A 22,443-nucleotide genomic window follows, 5' to 3' on the forward strand; every position below is an offset into this window, starting at 1 on the left:
AGCAAGGGCGGCCGTGGGGCGTGGTTAAGAGCCAGGGGTGGGGCAAGGGCTGCCGTGGGGCGTGGTTAAGAGCCAGGGGCGTGGCCAGCGCGCGGCGGGGCCGTTTGGGGCGGAGCTAAATTTGAGCGGGGCGGAGGCAGAGCGCGTTGTGGGCGTGGTCAGAGCGGCTGGGGGCGTGGCCTGCGCCGTTGCGGGCGGGGCCGGCCCGCCGGTGTCGCTCGCGCTGCGGCAGCGGCGGCTCCGGAGCGGGGCCCGGCCCGGCCCGGCCGCTTCTCCCGGCCCCGCCCCGCCCGGCCCGGCTCGGCCATGGCGCTGCTGCGGGCGGCCGCGCTGCCCGCCGAGGGCTGCCCGGCCTGGCTGCCCACGCACGTCCAGGTGACGGTGGTGCGGGCCCGCGGGCTGCGCTGCAAGGGCGGCGGCAAAGGCAAAGCGGGCGGCAGCGACGCGTACACCGTGATCCAGCTGGGCCGCGAGAAGTACAGCACCTCGGTGGCCGAGAAGAGCGGCGGCAGCCCAGAGTGGAGGGAGGAATGTGCCTTCGAGCTGCCCCCCGAGCCCGGGGCCTGCGCCGAGCTGGTGCTCACGGTGATGCACCGGGCGCTCGTGGGCATGGACCGGTTCCTGGGCCAGGCCCTGGTGCCCCTGGAGCCCGCCCGGCAGCGCGGCCGCGGGCCCGACGAGCGGTGAGTGCGGGGCGGCCGCGGGAGCGGGGCTGGGGCGGGGGCTGCACTGAGTGCCCCCGAGTGGGCAGCACGGGGTCCCAGGGTGGGCACATGGACCCCCCCAAAACCCTGCCATGGCTGTCACTGTGCCCCAAGGTGGGCACATGGATCCCCTGTGTGCCCGGGGACTGGTGTCCTGGGATCCTCGTGTGTCCCACGGTGGTGTCACAGCGTGCCTGAGTATGCCTGGAGGAGGACACGGAATCCCCCAATGCCCTGCCATGGCTGTCACTGTGTCACTGTGTGCCCCAGGGTGGGCACATGGAATCCCCCAGTGCCCTGACATGGCTGTCACTGTGTCACTGTGTGCCCCGGAGTGGGCTTGTGGACCCCCCCAGTGCTCTGGGATGGCTGTCACTGTGTATTCCAGGATGGGCAGCGCATGGTCCCTGGGTCCCCAGGACGGCTGCTGGAGGAAGAAGGGCATCACAGCTTCCATGGGCACCCTTGGGACGTGCCACGAGGGTTGGGGTGTGGCTCATCCGGGCGTGCCCGTCTGGGCTTTGCGGGGCTCCGGCTCCATCTATGGCTCTGTCCACCGCAGGAGAGTGGCCCTGGGGAGGGGTCCCCAGGCCGGGCTGGCTGTGTCACCCCCTCGGAAGGACTCGGGCCATGGCAGGGCCTGGGGATGCCCGGGAAGGACATGCGGGAGGGGTGGGACGTCCCGGCTGTGCCAGGAAGGGGATGTGGGACGGGGGTCCCTGCATCCCCCTGGAGGGAATCGTGCTGGACAGGGCACCGGAGCATCCATCCCTCGGGCAGGCACAGCATGGCCCACGGTCCCTCTGCATCCCCAGGGCTCTGTCACTTCTGCACCTCGTGGTTTGTCCTCTGGTGGTTTGTCCCACCAGGTGTCCCCTGTTGGCTGCGGTGGCTTTGCAGCCCCCCTGTTGTCACCTGGTTTGTGATGGAGGGTCCCCAGTCTGGGGTGCAGACCCCAACCCCGTGCTGCACCCTGTGCGTGGAGGGAATTGCTGCTCCTTCTCCCTGCCCAGAAGGGTTTACAACAACCAGACTGTTTTCCCAGCACAGAGGGGCAGGAATGGGGCTGGGATTCCTGCAGGGAAGGAGTTTTGGGGGCGTTGTTGGGGCAGGGCTGGCAGTGCCCCCCTGGCCCCCCGAACCCGGCAGCTGTGCTGGATCGCTGCCCGGAGCTGCGGCCTCGCAGGGAGCCTCCCTCCCTCCCGCCGTCCCTCCCCTCACAGCCACAAAAATCAGCAGCAGAACGGGCTGGGGGAACTTTCCCTGTGGAGCAAACGCATTTCCCCAGCCCCGAGGCTCCCGGCGGGCCCAGAGGGGAGCGTGGGCCGGGAGAGGCGTGAGGAGCCCCGGAGACACGGCTGACAGCTCCCCCGCGCTTATCCTGCTTTATTCTGCTTTTCTTAGCAAAACGCCGGAGCTGGGCGGGCTCAGAGGCTGGGCCGGCATTCCTGGGGCCTGCTGGAACCGGGGATGTGGGAAAACCCCGTGGTTGGGGACAGCCCTGCCCTGGGGGAGGTGTTTGTGGAGCCCCCCGAGGCCTGCTCCTGGCCAGGGCCTGCTCCTGGAGTCCCAAAGGTCCCGTCAGGGGCTGTTAATCCCACGGGAGCAATGTCCAGCCTGTGTCACCCCGTGACACCAACCCTGCAGGCTGCAGAGCCCCAGGCGCCTGGAGAAGGCTCCAGGGAGACCTTCCAGCACCTTCCAGGGCCTGGAGAGAAAAAGGTCCCTCCCAACCCAAACCATTCCAGGATTCTGGAGCCCCCTCTGCTCTGGGGACAGGCTGGCAGAGCTGGGAATGTTCCCCTGGAGAAGGGAAAATTCCAGGGAATCCTCAGAGACCCTGAAGGGGCTCCAGGAGAGCTGGAGAGGGACTGGGGACAAGGCCTGCAGGGACAGGAACCAGGGAATGGCTGCCACTGGGAAAGGAGAGATTGGGCTGGGATCTTGGCAAGGAATTCCTGGCTGGGCTGGAATTCCCAGATTTGCTGAGGCTGCCCCTGGATCCCTGGCAGTGCCCAAGGCCAGGTTGGGCATTGGGGCTTGAATCCACCTGGGACAGGGGAAGGGATGGACTGGGATGAGCTTTGAGGTCCCTTGGAGCCCAACCCATTCCATGAGTCTCTCATTTGCTGTTTCCCTCCCTTCCTGTAGCTTTGCTTGCATAAGGAAAATTCACTTCCCCTTGAGGCATTCAGGATCACAGAAGGTTTTAAAACTCTGTTTTCACCCGTGGCCCCGAGGATGGAAATGAGCACGGAAAACATGAGGGAAGCTCTCACCCTGTGCCCCTCTGCAGGCTGGAGGGACCACACTGGGTTTTGGAGGAGAATCCCAGGGGCTGGAGCTTGCCCAGCTGGGTGGGAGAAGGATCATAGGGAGCCTAGGGGATTCTGACTCTTTGGGAGCTCCCAGCCAGCTCCAATGTCTGGAAACAACTTTGTTCAGGAGGAAACTTCCCAGATTAGAAAGAGCAAAACAAACAGAGGCTCCCACCCTGGGGCTGGCCCTGCAGGGCCCAGGCAGGGCTGTGCTGGGGAGATAACAAGGTTGTGGGGCTGAGCCCTGCCCTCTGCCAGGGCAGGGGGAGCCTGCTCCAGCAAAGCATCCCTTGTCAGCGTGCTGACCTTGCTCTCGTTTCCCTGCAGGTTTTTATTGCACAGGAACTCAAACAGTGATAATTGTTATCCTTGTTTTCGGCTGCTGGAAAATGTTCCGTCAAGCTTGGACTCTTCCCCGGGAAGGGGGGCCGGGGGTGTTTACGAGCTGCTCAGCCTGGGCCATTTCGGTGCTTTGCCAGGGGAAAAGCAACTCCTGGAGTTGCACAAGAGCAGCCTGAGAGCTCTCATGGCCTTTTTGGGCGTCCCAGGGTTTGTCCCACGCTCAGGCAGCTCTGGGGATCGGGCTTGGCAGGCAAAGCAAGCTCTGAGCATCATTTCCCCCTTTGCATGGAGCCTTTGGGCATCCAGAGAGCCCTGGGCAGAATCTCCTGGTCCTCACCTCCCTCCCCTGTCCTGGTCCTACAGCTCCCTGTGCTGTGCAAAGTCAGGCTTCAGCCCAGGAAAAGAGGGATTTTTGGGAACTCACAAGGCAGGTGTTGCTTCTGCTTCCCAACATCCAGGAAATGCCCTTGGAGTCCCCCATGGGGTGGCAGCAAGCCAGGGACTGTCCCCTGCACACCCAGCCCATCAGCTGAGAACCCTGGAGTGCTTTGGGTTGGAAGGGGCTGTAAAAGTCACCCAGTGCCACCCCTGCCATGGCAGGGACACCTCCCACTGTCCCAGGTGGATCCAAGCCCCAGTGTCCAACCTGGCCTTGGGGAATGCCAGGGATCCAGGGGCAGCCGCAGCAAATTTGGGCACCTGTGCCAGGGCCTGCCCACCCTGCCAGAGAACAATTCCCAATTCCCAATATCCCATCCAGCCCTGCCCTCTGGCAGTGGGAGCCATTCCCTGTGCCCCATCCCTCCAGCCCTTGTCCCCAGTCCCTCTCCAGAGGACTTGGGGACCTTTCCCTTGGCCCAGGGTGAGCAGCAAGGGAGGGGACACTGAGGGGACAGTAGGGAACACCTGCAGGGCTGGGCCCCAGATCTCCCTGCCTGGGAACCCAAAATATCCTTGATTTGCAGGGTGAGGGTGATGGCAGGAGGAAGGTCCAAGGTGTTCTGGGCTGGCTAAAGCCCTTAGTGGCCATTCTCCAGTCCCTCCCTCTCTGCAGAACCATTTCCATTTGTCCCTGTCCCAGAGATCTCCCATGGGCATGGGACGGGGTGAAGGTGTAGGCAGGGAGCCCCAGGGCTCAACCCCCAGGGTTTGGGGTCTGTGTGTGAGGGTGCAGCAGGAGTCAGGATTACTGATCTGCTTTTCCTGCAGTGCCTTGCACTTGCTTCTGACAGGGAACTCGTCTGGGGGAGTTGTTCCCTGTGCAGAATTAGCTCAGCTCTGACTTCCCCAAAGCCCTTCCGTGCTGCTCTTCCCTGTTCTGGTTCCCCTTCCTGCCCAGCTGTGGGGCACCTGCTGCTGGGGGGACTCTGGGGGGCTGCCAGGGCCTGGGGCTCCCCTCCCTCCCTCTCCCCCAGCACAGCGCCCTAACCCTCTCCTTTGGCTGCCAAACTTGGCCAGCCCAGCTCCCTGGGGCCACCAGGGCTTCTCTGCTCCGTGTGGGGATGGAGGAGCTCCTCAGAGGAAGGAACAGGGAATTCCTTGGGCTGGGGAATGCCATGGAGGCAGAGAGAGTGGAGAAGGAGCCCCAGCATGGGCAGGAGGCTGGGAGAAGGAGAGGGCTGACCCAGAGGGGCCCATCCTGCCCAGTGATGGGTGCTTCCTGTGTGCTCAGTGTGTTGCAGGGCTGAGAGGCTCCCTCAGAGCCAAGGATGGTCCCAAATCCCTGCCAGGACCCCCACACCAGGCACTTGTCCATTGCTGGCCTGGTGGGACCCCTCCTGTCCCCTCCTTGCTTCCCTGGCACTGTCCTGGTGCTCCCCCTGGCATGGACCCACTCCCATCTCCTCCCCAGCCCCTCTGGAGCTGTGCCAGCCCACGCTGTGCCCGTGGGGTTTCCCTCCCTCCCTCCCTGGTTTAATGAAGATCAGGAGATCATTAGCAGTGGAATGGGGCTGTGGCAGCCTCGGGGCTGTGCCATCTCCCTGGGACCTGGTGCTGCTTTCCATTCCCAGCCTGGCCTTGGCTCCTGGTGCCAGGGGACACTGTCACACCCAGGCTGGAGCTCTGTCTGCTCCCCGGGGAGCTGAGCCCAGGCCAAATCCCTGCAGCTCTGTCCTTGGCACGCCTGTCCTTAGCCCGAGGAGAGGGAGAGACCTTGCACTGGGGTGGGGAGGAAACTGCTGCTCTGGGGTGGGTTTGGGATGGCAGCTCTGCACCCAAGGGCAGGCAGAGTGCCCAGCAGGGCTGGTGAGGGTCTGTGGGGGGGCAGGAGCACCGGGGAGCTCCTGGTGTGCCCTGAGCTGGGATGGCTCAGGCTGAAAATGCAGTTCTGAGGCAGGAAACGCCCTGGAGTGTGGAAATGCTGCAGGGGAGGAGGGGCTGCTGCTGCCAAAAACTGGGGCAGGATGCTCTGCTGTGGGGGCAGGGGGACAGCCAGGGCTGGGGTGGCATCTGTGGGGACCAGGGTGGGGTGACACCCGTGGTGACCAGGGTGGGATGGATCTGTGGTGATCAGGGTGGGATAACATCCGTGGTGACCAGGGCGTGATAACACCCGTGGAGACCAGAGCTGGGACAACACCCTTGGTGACCAGAACTAGGATAACACATTTGGTGACCAGCTGACCCCAGGCAAGTGTTTGCCCCAGCTGGGAGCCCAGGGCAGAGGCCCCAGGTGCTCCACAGGGTGTAATTTTGGGTGTAATTTTGCTCCTACCTGCCCAGCTAACCCCATTTCCACCCAGCTGCCATTGCTGGTTTAAGGAGTTTAAGGCCCTTGCTCTGCTCTCCTGCAGGAAAATCTGCTCTCCTGCAGGAAAATCTGCTTTTCTCATTTTTTAAGATGTTTGAGTGGTCTGCTCCCAGCTTAGCTAATCTGGCACATTGGTGTGTTGGTGGCTGTGAGCACTGGCCCATCACCCTCCATCGTCTTCCAAAAAGCTGCAGACTCAGGCTTCTCGCTGTGTCACATGGATTTTCCAGGGCCCTGAGTGCCTCCAGCTGCAGAAAAACCTGCAGCACAAACCTGGGCAAAGCCCTCAGTGCTGTTGGTGCAGAGCTGCAGGCCTGGGGCAGCTGGAGCTGCTGCCTGTGCTGAGCCCAGCTGTGCTCAGTCCCTGCTCCCTCCCGTCCCTCCAGAGCCTGGTGCAGGGTGGGCTCTGCTCCCCTCCTTCTGGGAAATATCCTTGTGGCTCCTGGAGGAATCTGCTCAGTGCTGGAGGAGCCCAAGGGAAAGCTGGCATCCTCTGCAGTGCCAGGTGGGCATTGAGCCCCTCTCTGTGCCTGGGGCCTGTCAGAGCCTGTGCCTGCCTGAGCTGTGCTCAGACCTGCCCTGGAATGCTCCTGCTCCATCAGGGCCTGCCCAGGACGTGGCCTTTGGGAATTCCATCCCTGGAGCAGCACCCTGGGGCTCCTCCCCAGCTCTGCATTGCCAGGGGACTCTTCCCTGACCAGCCCAGCCAGGATGAGGGAGTGGGGCTGCTGCTGGGCTCAGCATTCCTTCCTTTCCTTTTCCCTTTTGTTGTGTTTGACTCACTCCTGAGCAAGGGCTGCTGTGGTGGATGAGCCATCCCTGTGTGACCTGTTCCCAGAGGGGCTGTAGTCAGTGCTTTAGGCTGTGTGGAGCCATTGGGCTGGTGTGCCTTCCCTGGGGCTGGTGTCCCTGCCCTGGCATTGGTGTCCCTTCCCTGGCATTGGTGTCCCTTCCCTGGCATTGGTGTCCCTGCCCTGGCATTGGTGTCCCTGTGCTGGCATTAATGTCCCTGCCCTGGGGTTGGTGTCCCTGTGCTGGCGTTGGTGTCCCTGCCCTGGCATTGGTGTCCCTGCCCTGGCATTGGTGTCCCTGTGCTGGCATTGGTGACCTGTTCCCAGAGCAGCTGTAGCTGGTGCTTTAGGCTGTGTGGAGCCATTGGGCTGGTGTGCCTTCCCCTGTCATTGGTGTCCCTGCCCTGGCACTGGTGTCCCTGCCCTGGCATTGGTGTCCCTACCCTATCATTGGTGTTCCTGCCCTATAATTGGTGTCCCTGCCCTGGGGTTGGTGTCGCTTCCCTGTCATTGGTGTCCCTGCCCTGGCATTGCTGTCCCTTCCCCTGGCGTTGCTGTCCCTTTCCTGACACTGGTGTCCCTTCCTCGGGACTGGTGTCCCTTCCCCAGCATTGGTGTCCCTTCCCCTGGGGTTGATGTCCCTACCCTGTCATTTGTGTCCCTGCCCTGGGGCTGGTGTCCCTTCCCTGACACCTGCCCCAGGGTTGGTGTCCCTTACTTGTCATTGATGTCCCTGCCCTGGTGTTGGTGTCCCTTCCCCTGGGGTTTGTGTCCCTGCCCTGGCACTGGTGTCCCTTTGGAGAACAGGCATTCCCCAGTCTCTGGGTGCAGGTTCTGTGTGTTCACCTGCCCTGGTGCCTCTCCCAGCCTGAAGTGGGAAGGATCCACAGCAGAGGGTGTTTCTCCTGTGCCCCCCATGCCATGGAGGGGCTGGCAGGAGCAGCTGCCCCCATGGGGCCTGTGCAGCAGCCCCTGGTGCTCTGCAGTCTCACAGAGTCAGCTCAGGGCTCCTGTTGGTTTCACTTTGGGCTCTTGTGGGCAAAGCAGGGGTCAGCAGCACTGCCAGTGTCACCTTGTCCCCTGGGTTGTGTGTCAGGGCAGCTCAGATCACTGAGTGCCCACTGGGTGCTTTATTGGGAGGCAGCTGGGGGACACAAACTGTGGGTGCTGAGCAGATAAATCCAGCTGGGCAGTCATGTCCTGACTCCTGCTCTTGCTGTCCCCAGTCTGTTTTACAGCTCCTGAAATTTTCCCTCCCTCCCTCTCCCCACCTGTCCATCCTGTGCCAGAGAAAAGCCTCAGATCCCCAAAAAAAGTGATTTGGGATGGAGCTGCTGCCTGTGCTCCCATGCCAGCCCCATCCTGGTGCCTCAGAGCTCTTTTCCATGTCTGGTGTCTGTCCTGGTCCCAAAGCTGTCCCCTCCATGCCATCCTCTGACCATGCCAGGATGGACCTTGTCCCATCCCTGGGCACAGCCACCAGCTGGGCTGGCATTTCCCTGCTTTTCAGGCTGTTTCTGCCACTGAGTCCCTCTGGAGTGACACCACCTCTGTTCCTGGCCTGTGGGTGCTGGGATGAGCCCTTTGGTGGGATTTTTTCCCCTGGATTCCTGGTGTTCCAGAGGAGCATCAGCACCATGCCCAGGGCTCCCTGCCTCTCCACACAGCTCCTGCTGTGCCTGTTGGAGGAGCAGGGCTGGGCTCTGGCTGTGTGAGCAGCTGGGCTTGGTTCCTTTCAGCCTTGTTTGTGAGCACTTCTGGGAAGAGCATTTGGAGACATGAACTTCCCACCTCTGCTGCTCCATCCTCAGGGAATCAGCCTGTGTTTATTTTCCATCTGTGCTTTCAGCAGCTCGCAGGGCTCACCTGCAGCATCAGCCATCCAAAACCAGCCCTGGCAGGGGAAGCTGGGGCAGGAACACAAACCAGACAGAAAAGCACAGAATTCCCCTGGGCTGGCTTGTTTTCCACCCTGTGCTTCCCCTCTGGGCTAGGGGAGTAGGGGAGCTTCCTCCTGCCCAGCTGCCTCTCTGCAGGGAGATGTGCCTGTGCTGGGCTCTCAGGGGGCTGTGCCAGCAGGGGCTGGGTTCTCTGTTTTCCCTGGGTTGGTTCTCCATGCCCTGCCCTGCTCTGGCGCTGTGGCAGCCCAGCTGAATCCTTGATTGAAGGCTGGGGGCTTTCCTGGCCAGGCAGGCTGACCTTGCCTTGCTGCAGGGATGAATCAGCAGGAAATGCCAGCCTGGAGCAGGCTGGGAAGAGCCTCTGGGATGTGCCTGTGTCTGGCTGCAGCTCTGAGCTGGGCAGGGCAGGAGGATTTCTGCTGCTTTAGGTGAGCCTGGCCTGCCCTGACAGTGCTCAGTGCTTTGGGGAGCCTTTGGGGGAGCACCTGAAATGGGAGTGCTCCAGAAATGCTCCAGCTGTGCCTCCTCCCCTCGTGCATCCCTGAATCCCAGGGGTCCCCAAGGGACTTCACTCTCTCAGGAAACTCCTCTGAACTCCCTGTTGGCAAAGCACTGGGACCAGTCTGAGAGGGGAACTGGAGCTCCTGGTGCCCAGGGTGTGCTGAGCAGGGCTGCTGGGGCACTGCAGGTGCAGCTCAGCTGGAGCTTGGAGGGGAATCTTGGGGAGCCCCGCCAGAGCCATCAGAGGGCAAAGGTGGTCCTCCCTGGAATGACCCATGTCCTCCTGGAATGACCCCTGTCCTCCCTGGGATAACCTCTGTCCTCCTTGGGAATAACCTTGTCCTCCTGGAATAATATTCCATGTCATCCTGGAATAGCCCATGTTTTCCTGGAGTAAACCCTGTCCTGCTGGAGTAACCCCTGTCCTGCTGGAGTAATCGATGTCCTCCTGGAATCACCCCTGTCCTCCCTGGCATAACCCATGTTCTCTCTGGAATAACCCATATCCCCATGGGAATAACCCATGTCCCCCTTGGGAATAACTCATGTTCTTCTGGAATAATCCATGTGCTCATGGAATAACCCATGTGCTTCTGGAATAACCTGCTCATGCCATTGGTGCTGGCTGTGTCCTGCTCATGCCATCCCAGAGATCCTGGCTGTGTCCTGCTCATGCCATGTCCTGCTTATGCCATGTCCTGCTCATGGCCAGCCCAGCACTCCCAAACCCTGCAAGGTTTCTCACTGGTGGGGAGAGAAGTGCCCAAGCATTCCCCTGTAGCTCCATGAATGTTCATCGGCCAGAGGTGTCCCTGTGCCCCCCTGGACTGTCCCCTGCTGCCCAGGGGAGGATGAAGCACAGAGGAGAAGGGAAGGTGTTTTCCCTGAGCAAATCCACCCCATCCTCATCCTCTGTGGGGTCTCCTTCCCCCATAACCACATCCCTGTGCTCCTGCTGCCCCTGGCTCAGGCAGGGATGCTGCAGGACAAGGGCAGCTGTGGGTTTGGGAGCTCTGTGTCTGCTCCAGCAGATGTAAAACCAGAGCTGGGTTTGTCTCCCCAGGCTGCCCCTGGCACTGCTCCTCTCCTCACAGGGGGAGCAGGAGGAGCAGAGCCACTCAGGGCTGTGTTGGAGGGCTGGGCTGTGCTCATTACCCACCCTGACCTAGGTGAGTGGGCACAGCCCCACTGTGGGGGCTGGGGAGCCTCTGCCACACAGGGCAGCTCCTGATCCGGGAACAGCCCAGGAATGGGGGCTCAGAGCCCCCCCAGCTCGCCAGAGCCTCCCCAGAGCCTGCAGCAGCTTCCCCTTGCCAGGCTCTCCTGGCTGGGTTTGCTCTGCTTCCTCCCCCTCAGCCTCCCTGGGCTGCCCTCCAGGCCCTGCCCTCATGGAACACAGCTCTGGGGTCCCTCTCTGGGGATGCACCCCAGCAGTGCTGCCTCTGTGCAGGATCACAGGGACAATGCACATTTGGCAGCAAAGAGAATGTCCCAGCCTGTGGCTTGTGCCTTCCCTCTGGCTGGGGCTGCTCTGCCAGGGGTGACACCCTGGAGGTGTCCCATGGATGTGACACCCTGCAGGTGTCCCAGGGCTCTCCATGCCCTGGAGGTGTCCCATGGAGTTGTCACCCTGGAGGTGTCTCCAAGCTCTCCATTCCCTGGGTGTGACACCTTGGATGTGTCCCCATTCCCTGGAGGTGTCCCTGCATGTGTCACCTTGGATGTGTCACCATGGAGGTGTCCCTGGACTCTCCATTCCCTGGAGGTGTCCCTGGGCTCTCCATTCCCTGGAGATGTCATCCTGGGGATGTCCCCATTCCCTGGAGGTGTCCCTGGGCTCTCCATTCCCCAGAGATGTCCCATGGGTGTGTCACCCTGGAGCTGTCCCTGGGTTCTCCATTCCCTGGATGTGGCATGCTGGAGGTGTCACCCTGTAGGTGTCCCTGGGCCCTCCATGCTCTGGAGGTGTCACTCTGGAGATGTCCCCATTCCCTGCAGGTGTCCCATAGATGTGTCACCCTGGAGGTGTCTCTGAGCTCTCCATTCCCTGGAGGTGTCACCCTGGAGGTGTCACCCTGGAGGTGTCTCATGCATGTGTCACCCTGGAGGTGTCCCCAGTCTCTCGGTGTGTCAGCAGGACATCCCCTGGCAGGGCAGGGGGCAGGAGCTCGGGGAAAAGGAGCAAAAGGAGCAGCTTCCCAGGGACCAGGGGATGCTGATCAGGAGGTTCCCTCCTCTGGAAGCACATCCCAGCTGTAGAGAGCAGGGAAGGAGCACAGACCAGGACACCTGTGGAAGCACATCCCAGCTGTGGGGAGCAGAGAAGCAGTTCAGACTGGGACACATCTGGAAGCACATCCCAGCTGTGGGGAGCAGAGAAGCAGCACAGACCAGGCCACATCTCCTCACCTGCAGCAATGCTGCTCCTGCTCCCCACCAGCTCTGGCTCTGGACAGGGTTTCACTGCATTTTAACTGAAATATTGTGACCTGCAAAGGCTCTGTGGGGCTGGGACCCCTCCAGACCTTGGGAGGGTCTCCCAGAGCAGGTGGCTGGGGGTGAGTGGCTTGTCCTGGGTGTGCTGTGCAGCGAGGGGCTGGTCCCAGCTGTGGCCTCCCAGCCCCCCAGGCAGCAGATCCTGGTGGATCCCTGGGGCTGGATGTGCTTGGCACAGCTCCCTCCCTCCCTCCCTCCCTCCCCTGCTCCAGAGCTAGCTGATGTAACCCAGTTCTGCTCATTCAGACCTGGAAAAGGGAGCTCATGGTTGTTTCCTAGGTGTGTTGTGTTGCCTATTCCCATAAAAAACATCGTGTCCCTCTCCAGGGTGGGACCAGGGGTGTCCCCAGCCCAGAAACCCCTCCCAGCATCCCCCCAGGGCAGCTCCTGAAGGAATTTGGGAAACCCAGAGCTGTGGGAAGGGGTTCCTGGTGGAAAGGTGCTGTGGGAGTTTGTGAGTTGCTGCCTGGGACTTGCTCCCTCCCTGGTCCTGCTGTCCTGCTGCTTCCCAGCAGTTTGCACCTCCTGTTTCCTCTGGGGCTGATTCATAAAAATCCCAAGCACTGGACATGGAGCAGCTGGATCCTCCCAAACCCTCATCCTGTGCCACAAACTGAGAGCTCAGCCTAAAAATAGCCCTGTGCTTGTTAGAGGTGTAGCCCCGACTGCTGATGAGGCCTTGGGAACCAGAAATAGCTCCAGAGTCCCAGCAGGAGCAGAGGATTTGCCTTGAACAGCTGCTTTTTGGAGCAGCTCAGGCTCAGCCCCTAAATCCCCTTGGATGCTCACAGGGCTGGGGGTGCTGGGGGCACATCCAGGCTGTTCCAGGGCAGCTCCTGCATTTCCCTGTGTTAATCCCCTCAGGTCCTCCCTGTTTTTTTCCATGGGATGATGTAAGGCACACAAACTCCTTTCAGGAGCTCTTTGTCTTTCCTGTGCAGTGACTCAGCCCCCCAGGCTGTCTCTGCCCAGCTGCTGCAGCCCTTCCCTCCTGAGCTGCTTCCAGCTCTTCCTTTAAATTGAAAATGCACTGGGGATGTTCCAGACAGCCTTTTCCCCTCCAATCCCTTGGGAAGTGTTCTCCTGATGCACCTGCTGCTGCATCCATGATGCACCATCCCATGCCCTCCTATCCCATCCTATTATCCCATCCCACTATCCCATCCCATTATCCCATCCCGTTATCCCATCCTATCCCATTATCCCATCCCGATCCCATCCCAATCCCATCACAATCCCATCCCACTATCCCATCCCGTTATCCCATCCCATCCCATTATCCCATCCCAGGGGCTCGGCTTCTTCTGGGCTGCCTTGCTCTAAGGGGTCAATGCTGCCTTTTTCCATGGATATATTTTTTTTTCCCTGCCTGGCTGTTTTCAAGCTGGCAACCTGAGCACTGAAAGTTTTGCAGTGGATGGGGTGGGATAAGTGAGTGGTGGGAATGGGAGTGGATTCACTGGGATTGAGTTCTGTGTCTGTGCCCAGCAAAGTCCCAGGCTCTGTCCCTCCTGTCCTTGTGTGCTGAGGGACCTCGGTGCTGCCCGCTGTGCCCCTGGAATATTTACCAGGGAATGAGGGCATTTTGTGCCTCCTTCATGGCATCCCAGACTTGTTTGTGTTGGAAGGGACCTTAAAAAGTATCCAGTCCCATGGGCAGGGACACCTCCCCCTGTCCCAGTTCCTCCAAGCCCTGTCCAGCCTGGCCTGGGACACTTCCAGGCTGAGCTGTGCCATTCCCAGGCTTCCCAGCTCCTTCCTTCATCCAGGCTGTGATAACTGCCCTGGCAGAAATTCAGCAATTCCTGGAGGACACAACTCCAGTTTTTTCCTCACCCTGCTGATTCCTGCATGGTCACACCCACCTCCACCCCATCCCATTGTCTCATCCCATTATCCCATTCCATCATCCCATCCCATCCCATCCCATCCCATCCCATTTTCCTTCCCTATTTTTTCTCCTTCTCAGTGACTTCACCCTCCAGGTGGATCCAAGACACCCCTGGGATTTTTATTTTCTGGGAAATTGTTAATGCATGTCAGAAGTGTCTTCACCTGCCATTGCTCCCAGAAGCACCACGTGGATAAACAGGATCTGCCCTGAGCCTGCAGCTTTCCTTGGGCCTTGTTAAGGGGAATTTTAATCAGAAATTCATTTAATACTTGGATCTGGGTGGGATCAGGGCTGTGGCTGTGCTGGGTTCCTGCTCGTCCTGCTGCACCCCTGGGAGTGGTGCCTGCACTGGCAGAGAAGGGGCATCCTGTGGGGATGAAGTGATGTTTGGGGAGGAACAGATTTTTGGGAAGGAACAGGGAAGCACAGTTCCCTGGAGGCCTGTGTTTGGTGCTGCCCCATTGAAATGTGGGAGTGGAGAGCCAGGGGGTGGCTCTGGGTGTGTGTCTGCTTTGGTGTCCCCTGTCCCACCATTCCTCCCCTCTGGCAGGAGTCCAGACCTTTCTGCCATCCCATTCCAGGGCTGCTCCATGCCCTGCCAGCTCCCAGCCATTCCCTGAGGGAGCACCAGCACCTAAAGGGAGGCTGGGGGTGGTTTTACCTCGTGCAGGGAATGGTTTGGAGCCTTTTCCAGTGTTCCCCATTTCCATGGGCAGCTTTGGAGCAGAGTCTATGCCAGGGGTTTTGTGATGGTGTTCACAGGGGTCCCAGGATGAGGGAAGAGACGAGGATCTGACTCCCTGTTTCAGAAGGCTTGATTTATTATTTTATTATATATATTACATTAAAACTATACTAAAAGAATAGAAGAAAGGATTTCATCAGAAGGCTAGCTGAGAATAGAGTAGGGAAGAATGAATAACAAAGGTTTGTGGCTTGGACACTCTGTCCGAGCCAGCTGACTGTGATTGGCCATTAATTAGAAACAGCCAACATGGGCCAATCACAGATGCACCTGTTGCATTCCACAGCAGCAGATGATCAATGATTACATTTTGTTCCTGAGGCCTCTCAGCTTCTTGGGAGGAAAAATCCTAAGGAAAGGATTTTTCATAAAAGATGTCTGTGACAGGGGTTTTGTGTGGGGTGGAGCAGTGGGAAGCATTCCCAGGAATCCTCAGGAATCAGTGGGAGCTTTGTGCTGGGCATGGCTAATAGCTCCTTCTGGAGCCTGCTGTGGGAATGTGGGAATTGCCCCCAGATCAGCAGCCTGGGAAGGGTGGGCTTGTGTTGGGTGGGGCTGGAGCTGCTCAGCAGCTGCTGCTGCCCCAGAGAACTCCTGGGAGGCATCACCCTTTAAAGCATTGATCCAAGGACACTTCCAGGCAGCCCTGAGCATCTTTGCTGGAGTGAGACACAGCAGGTCTGGCAGGAAGCTGATTTAATGGATGCTCCTGAGCTCCTTTGCCACTCTGGGTCAGTCTCTGCTGAGAGGATCCCTGAGTCACCGGCTCTGGGACATTCCAATCACGAGCACAAAACGCTGGTGGCTCTGTCTCCTTCCAAACACAGCTCCCAGCTTTGCCTGCAGAATCACAGAGCTGCCTGGAGGGCTCAGTGAGCTGCTGGTTCCCAGGCTACTCAGTGAAAGAGCAGCATTTGGGTTGAGGGCAGGGATGGACATGGGGCTGCAGGTGCACCAGAGAGGGCTCAGGTCCCGTGTGCCATGTACCGGCTGCACCATGGAGGGCTCAGGTCCTGTGTGCCATGTCCCAGCTGCACCAGGGAGGGCTCAGGTCCTGTGTGCCATGTACCGGCTGCACCAGGGAGGGGTCAGGTCCTGTGTGCAACCTCTCAGATGTACCAGGGAGGGCTCAGGTCCTGTGTGCCATGTGCCAGCTGCACCATGGATGGGTCAGGTCCTGTGTGCCATGTCCCAGGTACACCATGGAGGGCCCAGGTCCTGTGTGCCATGTGCCAGCTGCACCAGGGAGGGCTCAGGTCCTGTGTGCCATGTGCCAGCTGCACCATGGATGGGTCAGGTCCTGTGTGCCATGTCCCAGGTACACCATGGAGGGCCCAGGTCCTGTGTGCCATGTGCCAGCTGCACCATGGAGGGCTCAGGTCCTGTGTGCCATGTCCCAAGTACACCATGGAGGGCTCAGGTCCCGTGTGCCATGTACCGGCTGCACCAAGGAGGGGTCAGGTCCTGTGTGCAACCTCTCAAATGTACCAGGGAGGGCTCGGGCCCTGTGTGCCACCTCTGTGTGGGGTGTTTGTGTCTCTGACTTAGGTTTAGGTGCTATCTGGGACACTTGGGTTAGAATCCCAGCATCACTGAGGGAAAGCCCTCCTGGATCATTGAGTTCAATGACCAAAGCACTGAGTGCCACATCCAGGCATTCCTTGGACACCTCCAGGGATGGGGACTCCAAACCTCCTGCGTATTTCCAATGTTTTCCAAACTTTTCACTGGAGAAACTCGTGCTGGATGTCCCTGGTGTGTGATGGTGTTTGCAGGGGTCTTAAGATGAGGGAAGAGACAAGGATCTGACTCCATGTTTCAGAAGGCTTGATTTATTATTTTATGATATATATTACATTAAAACTATACTAAAAGAATAGAAGAAAGGATTTCATCAGAAGGCTAGCTAAGAATAGAAAAAGAAAGAATGAATAACAAAGGCTTGTGACTGACCAAGACAGTCCAGACAGCTGGACTGTGATTGGCCATTAATTAGAAACGGCCAACATGGACCAATCAAAGATGCACCTGTTGCATCCCACAGCAGCAGATAACCATTGTTTACATTTTGTTCTTGAGACCTCTCAGCTTCTTAGGAGAAAAAATCCTAAGGAAAGGATTTTTCAGAAAGTATAATGGCTACACTGGTGCTTTCTGTCCTCAAAGTTCTGCTGCCTTGTGGCTCTGGGAGGTGACAGAGGCCCTTCCCTTGTGTGTCCCTGTGGCTGCAGGTGGTACAAGCTGCACTCCAAGGCTGGGAAGAAGGAGAAGGAGCGTGGTGAGATCCTGGTGAGCCTGCAGTTCACCAGGCACAGCCTGACCGCCAGCATGTTCGACCTGTCCGTGAAGGATAAGGCACGCTCGCCCTTCGGCAAACTCAAGGACAAAGTGACGGGCAAGAAGAAGTACGACCTGGAGTCGGCCTCTGCCATCATCCCCAGCAGCATGGCAGCCCTGGACATGGAGGATGACTTGGAGCTGGGGGGCAAGAAGTCCAAGCTGAAGGGTTTCTTCCTGAAGAACAAGTTGCGGCGGTCGTCACTGACGCAGTCCAGCACGTCCCTGGGCTCGGACAGCACCATCTCCTCTGCCAGCCTGAGCCTGGCAGCGCCCATGCCTGAGGTGCCCAGGTCCCCCAGCAGGCAGGGCAGCCTGTCCAGCGAGCGCTCTGGTAAGAGGATCAAGGATAATCCCCCCTGCTCCCCTTTCTTTCCTTGCAAGGGGCTGCTGAGAACTCCTTGCAGCTCTGTTAACTGATTGCTTACCCAGCACAGAAACAGGGATTGGGGAATTGGTGATTCCAGTTCCAGGAATGTGGAATGTGGAACCAGCAATGTGAAATTGGTCAGGTTGGGAAAGCCCTCCAGGATCATGGAGTCCAGCTGTTCCCTCAGCACTGCCAGGGCCACCACTGCCCCATGTCCCCAAGTGCCACAGCCACAGGGCTGTGAAATCCCCCAGGGATGGGGACTCCAGCCCTGTCCTGGGCAGCTGTGCCAGGGGTGGACAGCCCTTTTAGTGGAGAAATTTTCCCAAAATCTCCTCAGGCCCAGCCTGAGGCCGTTCCCTCTGCTCCTGTCCCTGTTCCCTGGAGCAGAGCCTGACCCCCTGGCTGTCCCCTCCTGGCAGGAGCTGTGCAGAGCCACAAGGGCCCCCCTGAGCCTCCTTTGCTCCAGAATGTCACTAAGAGGTGACTCTCAGGATCTGGGGTTTCCTCAGGGCTGTTCCTTTCAGCCCCTTGGGGCAGTCCCTGCCAGGAGGGCTTGGGTGGGCTGGGCTGAGCTGAGCTAGGCTGGGCGGGGCTGAACCTGGCTGGGCTGGGCTGGGCTGGGCCGGGCCTGGCTGCTGGCCCTGCCCTGGATCACTGCTCTCTCTCTCTCTCTCTGTAATGAGCCGCCTCTGCTCACAGGCAAAGCCCAAGCAGGGCCGGCTCCGGTGATTAAAACAATCTGAGCTCTTGGCACTCCCAGGGCAGTCATTTACAAACAAAAAAGGCCCTTGTAGGGAATTAATTCTCCCTTGGAAACAAATACATCATTCAATGGTTCAGTTTGCTGAGACAGTACATTGCCAGGTTGGGTGGGAGTCCCTGGGAAGGCCCTGTGGCTTCTGCTGGTGACAAACCTGTGCTGGTTCCATCCTCCTTGGGCTGAGCCTTCCAGCTACTGGGAGCTTCCCTTCCCATGGCAGGGGACTGGAACTGGGTGGTCTTTAAGGTCACTTCCAACCATTCCATGATTCTGTGAAGGAAGCAGCATCTCCAGCTGGGAGGGACCGGCAGCTGTCAGTTGTTTTCCTTGGGTTCTCCGTGCAAAAATTGGCAGTAGCCATGAGATCATAGAATCATAGATTTGTTAAGGTTGTAAAGATGTTTAAGATGATCAAGTCCAACCTTCAAGGCAGTGGGAGGGAGAGGCAGGCACTGCACCCTCCTGGCTCATCACCAAGCAATGGCCTGGAGCCCATGGCCCCATCATCTCTTGTTCAGTACAAACTCATACATTACATGGAAGCTTTAAAACCCTTTAAGGGGCTTCTGAGGAGTTCCTAGCATTTATTACCAAGCTCAGATCCTGTCAGACAATGGGTTTGTCATCTTGCAGAGACTCCTCCGGGGTCCTCCCTTGCAGTTTTGTGTCCCCAGTGTGGCCACACACCAGTGAGCTGTGTTTGCATTTCCAAGGGTTCAATCACAATCCCGTGGCAGGGAGAAGGCCGGGGCGGTTTCCAGCTCTCTTTGGCATGTCCAGGTGGAAGACAAGGATCATCTTGTGAAAAGTGCACATTATGTGGTTCTACACAGATATTTACAATATGTATTTTGATGTATTAGTAGTGCTGTATTAACATTTTAATAATATAATAAATGTAGTCTTGTAATTTCAGGGTAACTTTTGTAGTTAAAATAAGAACTATGTCAGTGGGATTTTTTTAAGAAAGGAATGAGGCACTCGCACCAGATAGCAGCCACAGGACACCTGAATCTTTCAGAGAAAAAGAATTTATTGCCCCATTATCAGAACAAATTAACTTCTTCCTGCCTCAAAGGCATTGTTAGGATTAGAAGGAAGAAGCTGATGATGACCAGACAGAATCCTGTGTTTGAATGGAATTTATGCATCATGCATGAAGTGCATGAATATGCAACTGTTGTTTTCAAGGGTTAATCCTCTGTTAACGTGGGTCCTTTTTCGGGCTAGTGCTGCCCAGAAAAAGGTAACCGGACATCCGTAACTCTTTGTCTTTATTGTCTCATATTGTCCTAATTCAAATTGTCCAAATTATTATTACTCTAATTGTAATAATATTACTATGATTATTACTATTTTATTAATATTTCATTATTATTACTATTATTTGTATTACTATTTTAAATAATTTTATAATTATTTGTATATATTTATATGTAATTATATATAATTATATCTATTATATAATTATATATATTATACATACATAATATTTGTATATAATGATTTTATTTTTATATTTATTTTTATAGCTATCTGTATTACTATTTTTATTTTAAAATAATGTTTAGTAAAAGTTTTTTTTATTATTGCTATTAGTTGTATTACTATTTTAAATAATTTTTATTATTATTTGTATATAATTATATATAATTATATATTATATATATGATTATTTGTATATAATTTTTTTATTTTTATAATTATTTTAAATAATTATTTGTATTTCTATTTTTATTTTTTAATAATCTTTAGTAATTTTTTATTATCAATATTTGTATTACTATTTAAAATAATTTTTATAATTATTTGTATATAATTGATTTTATTTTTATATTTATTTTTTATAATTATTGTATTACTAGTTTTTCTATTTTTAGTAATTTTAAAAAATTTTATTACTATTTTATTAATTTTAATAATTTTAATATCATTTAAATATATAAGTATATATATTATATATATGATTATTTGTATATAATTTTTTTATTTTTATAATTATTTTAAATAATTATTTGTATTTCTATTTTTATTTTTTAATAATCTTTAGTAAAAGTTTTTATTATTGTTGCTATTAGTTTTATTACTATTTTTTATAATTTTTAATAATTATTTGTATATAATGATATAATATATATTATATATAATTGTATCTATATAATTATTTGTAAATAATTATTTTAATTTTATAATTATTTTTAATAATTATTTCTATCACTATTTTTAGTTTTTATAATTTTTAGTAATTTTTTATTATTATTAATATTTGTACTACTATTTTTATATTTTTTATAATTATTTGTATATAATGATATAGAATATATATAATATATAATTCTATATATTATATATATTATATATATCATATGTATTATATATATAAAATATATTATATAAACTTATTTGTATATAATTTTATTTTTATAATTATTTCTAATAATTATTGGTGTTGCTATTTTTATTTTTTAAATAATCTTTAGTAAATGTTGTTATTATTATTATTATTATTTGTATTACTATTTTTGTAACCATTTTATTACTACTAAACTTTGAACATTTTAAACCCAAGCGATTGAGGTTTTTCACACTCTGTTGTGTTGTGTGTTTGCTCCCCGCAGTGAAGGAGCCGCTGGCCTCGCCCAAGCTGAGCCACAAGCGAGCGTTCAGCGATGATGTGTCCCAGTGCGGCCCCGCAGAGGTCCCGCAGAGTCCCCAGGCCCGGAGGGACCCCGGCTCCCGCTCGTCCCTGTGCATCAACGGCAGCCACGTGTACGGGGAGGAGGCGGCGGTGCCCCGGAACCCGCCCGCCTCCGCGCCCCTGCCCGTGCCCCGCAGGCAGGACGAGCCCCTGGGCTTCACCCCGCTGCACGCCGAGCCCCACTGGGGGCTGGGCAGCCTGGAGAGGGCCCAGCAGAGGGACGAGCCTCGCTTCATCCCGTCCCCTCCCAGCCTGGCTCTGCAGGAAGAGCTCAAGGTGTCCACCAAGGCCGTGACCCTCAGCAACCACCTGGGCAGGGCGAGGATGGAGGAGAGCGCCCGCCTGGAGGGCAAACCCAGCCAGGGTGCGGCTCCTCCGGGCTTCCCCACCGAGCCAGCCAAGGACAGAGCAACCGAGGACACCAGGAAGGAGGATAAGAAAGCCAAGGGAGGCTTCTTCCACCACGGGGGCAAAGGCCAGGGGGACAGAGGGACCCCCGTCCACACCTCTGCCGCGGGGGATGAGAGGAGTAAGAGCAGCGGCTGGTTTGGGTCCAAGGAGCCCAAAGAGTCCCCTCAGAAACCCAGGTCAGTGCCAGGGGGTGTGGAGGTCCAGGCTGGTGATTCCTGCCCCAATTCCGGTCTCCAGCAGCTCCTGGGTGCCCCTGGGAGTGCTCAGGCAAGGGCAGAGCAGGGAAATGCTTCCTTGCTCTTAAATGTCTCAAAGGGAAAGGGATTTTCCTGGATCCTCTCCTGGTTTCTGCCAGAAACCACCTCTGCTGGATGTGGGATGTGTTTTACTCTCAAGGAAGGGAGGGATCCCGTCCATGGAGAGGAGAGGCTCAGTATGGTCACACCAAGTGGTTGTGTGGCCTCAAAATACAGATTCATTATCCTTTAATGAGCTAAAAAAACTTCCCTGGCAGTCAGGCTGGGATGTGGGGTAGTGGGATTTGTAATCACATTTCTGTTATGAACCCCACACCCCCTATAGGCTCTGGTCAGGGTGCAGCACTTTGGTTACATGATATACCATGAATATTCCCAAAGTAACTAATCCCAACCCTGCTCCTTCCCCTTCCCATCCCACCCAGCCTTCCCTTCTCCCAGTTATGAATCTCTAACTGTTTTTGCTTTGTGTGGTGATTCATCCCTCCCAATCCTCAGCGTTTGTGGTGTTTGTGCTGTTCCTGTGAGGAATTCATCACCCGTGTCCCCCCTGGAGCTGAGCTGGCAGTCCAGAGGTCGAGGGTGGTGTCAGTGAGAGGCAGGAAATGGGGTTAAAATCAGCCAGAGAAAACAAGCAGCACTCAGAGCAGAGCTGCTTCAGTCTGCAGGCTTGTTTATGAGAGGGATTTTCTAATCTGGGCTGACTTTAACCTCATTTATTAAGCAGAAGGATTTTGGTTCAGTCTGAGCCTCATTTAATGAAGAGGGCACTCCTGGTTTATTCCACATAACCTGGCTCCCACAGGGGTTAAACTTGTGAGGGGATGAGCACATCCCTCAGCCTGGCTCCAGCCCCAAGATTCCTCCTTTCTCGTGCTCCTGGTAGCCTTGAGGCTGCACAGGCAGAGCTGGGACACTGGGACAGGCAGGAGCTGCTCCCTGGGGCAGGAACATCAGCAATATCCCATCCCACTGGAGCTCAGTCCCACAAAGTCCAGCAGTGGGAAGGATGTGAGACAGGTGTGAGGTCTGGGGGCTGCTGTGCTGCACCTCTGGCATTCCCTGTGCCTGGCAGTGCCCAAGGATGGGGCTTGGAGCACCCTGGGGTGGTGGAAGGTCCCTGCCCATGGCAGGGCTGGAATGGGATGGGCTGTAAGGTCCCT

At 55.8% G+C, this 22,443-nt stretch overlaps 1 protein-coding gene across 7 annotated transcripts in view; it reads left to right on the forward strand.

Annotated features, from left to right (window-relative positions):
• Positions 1-255: 255 nt before the first annotated feature.
• Positions 256-22,443, forward strand: part of RAB11FIP5 (RAB11 family interacting protein 5) — a 40,408-nt gene continuing 18,220 nt past the window's right edge. For 4 of the 7 annotated variants that reach the window (XM_064711933.1, XM_064711935.1, XM_064711936.1 and 1 more), the window contains exons 1-3: positions 257-683; positions 16,676-17,115; positions 20,533-21,199. In XM_064711933.1, coding sequence (XP_064568003.1) covers positions 307-683; positions 16,676-17,115; positions 20,533-21,199 — 1,484 coding nt within the window. In that variant the 5' untranslated portion in view covers positions 257-306. Of the gene's footprint in view, positions 684-16,675; positions 17,116-20,532; positions 21,200-22,443 lie in introns of all 7 variants that reach the window. The other 3 variants (XM_064711938.1, XM_064711939.1, XM_064711940.1) reach the window with 2 other exon arrangements.

This window comes from Zonotrichia leucophrys, chromosome 4 (assembly GCF_028769735.1).
Source record: "Zonotrichia leucophrys gambelii isolate GWCS_2022_RI chromosome 4, RI_Zleu_2.0, whole genome shotgun sequence".
NCBI classification, from domain to species: domain Eukaryota; kingdom Metazoa; phylum Chordata; class Aves; order Passeriformes; family Passerellidae; genus Zonotrichia; species Zonotrichia leucophrys.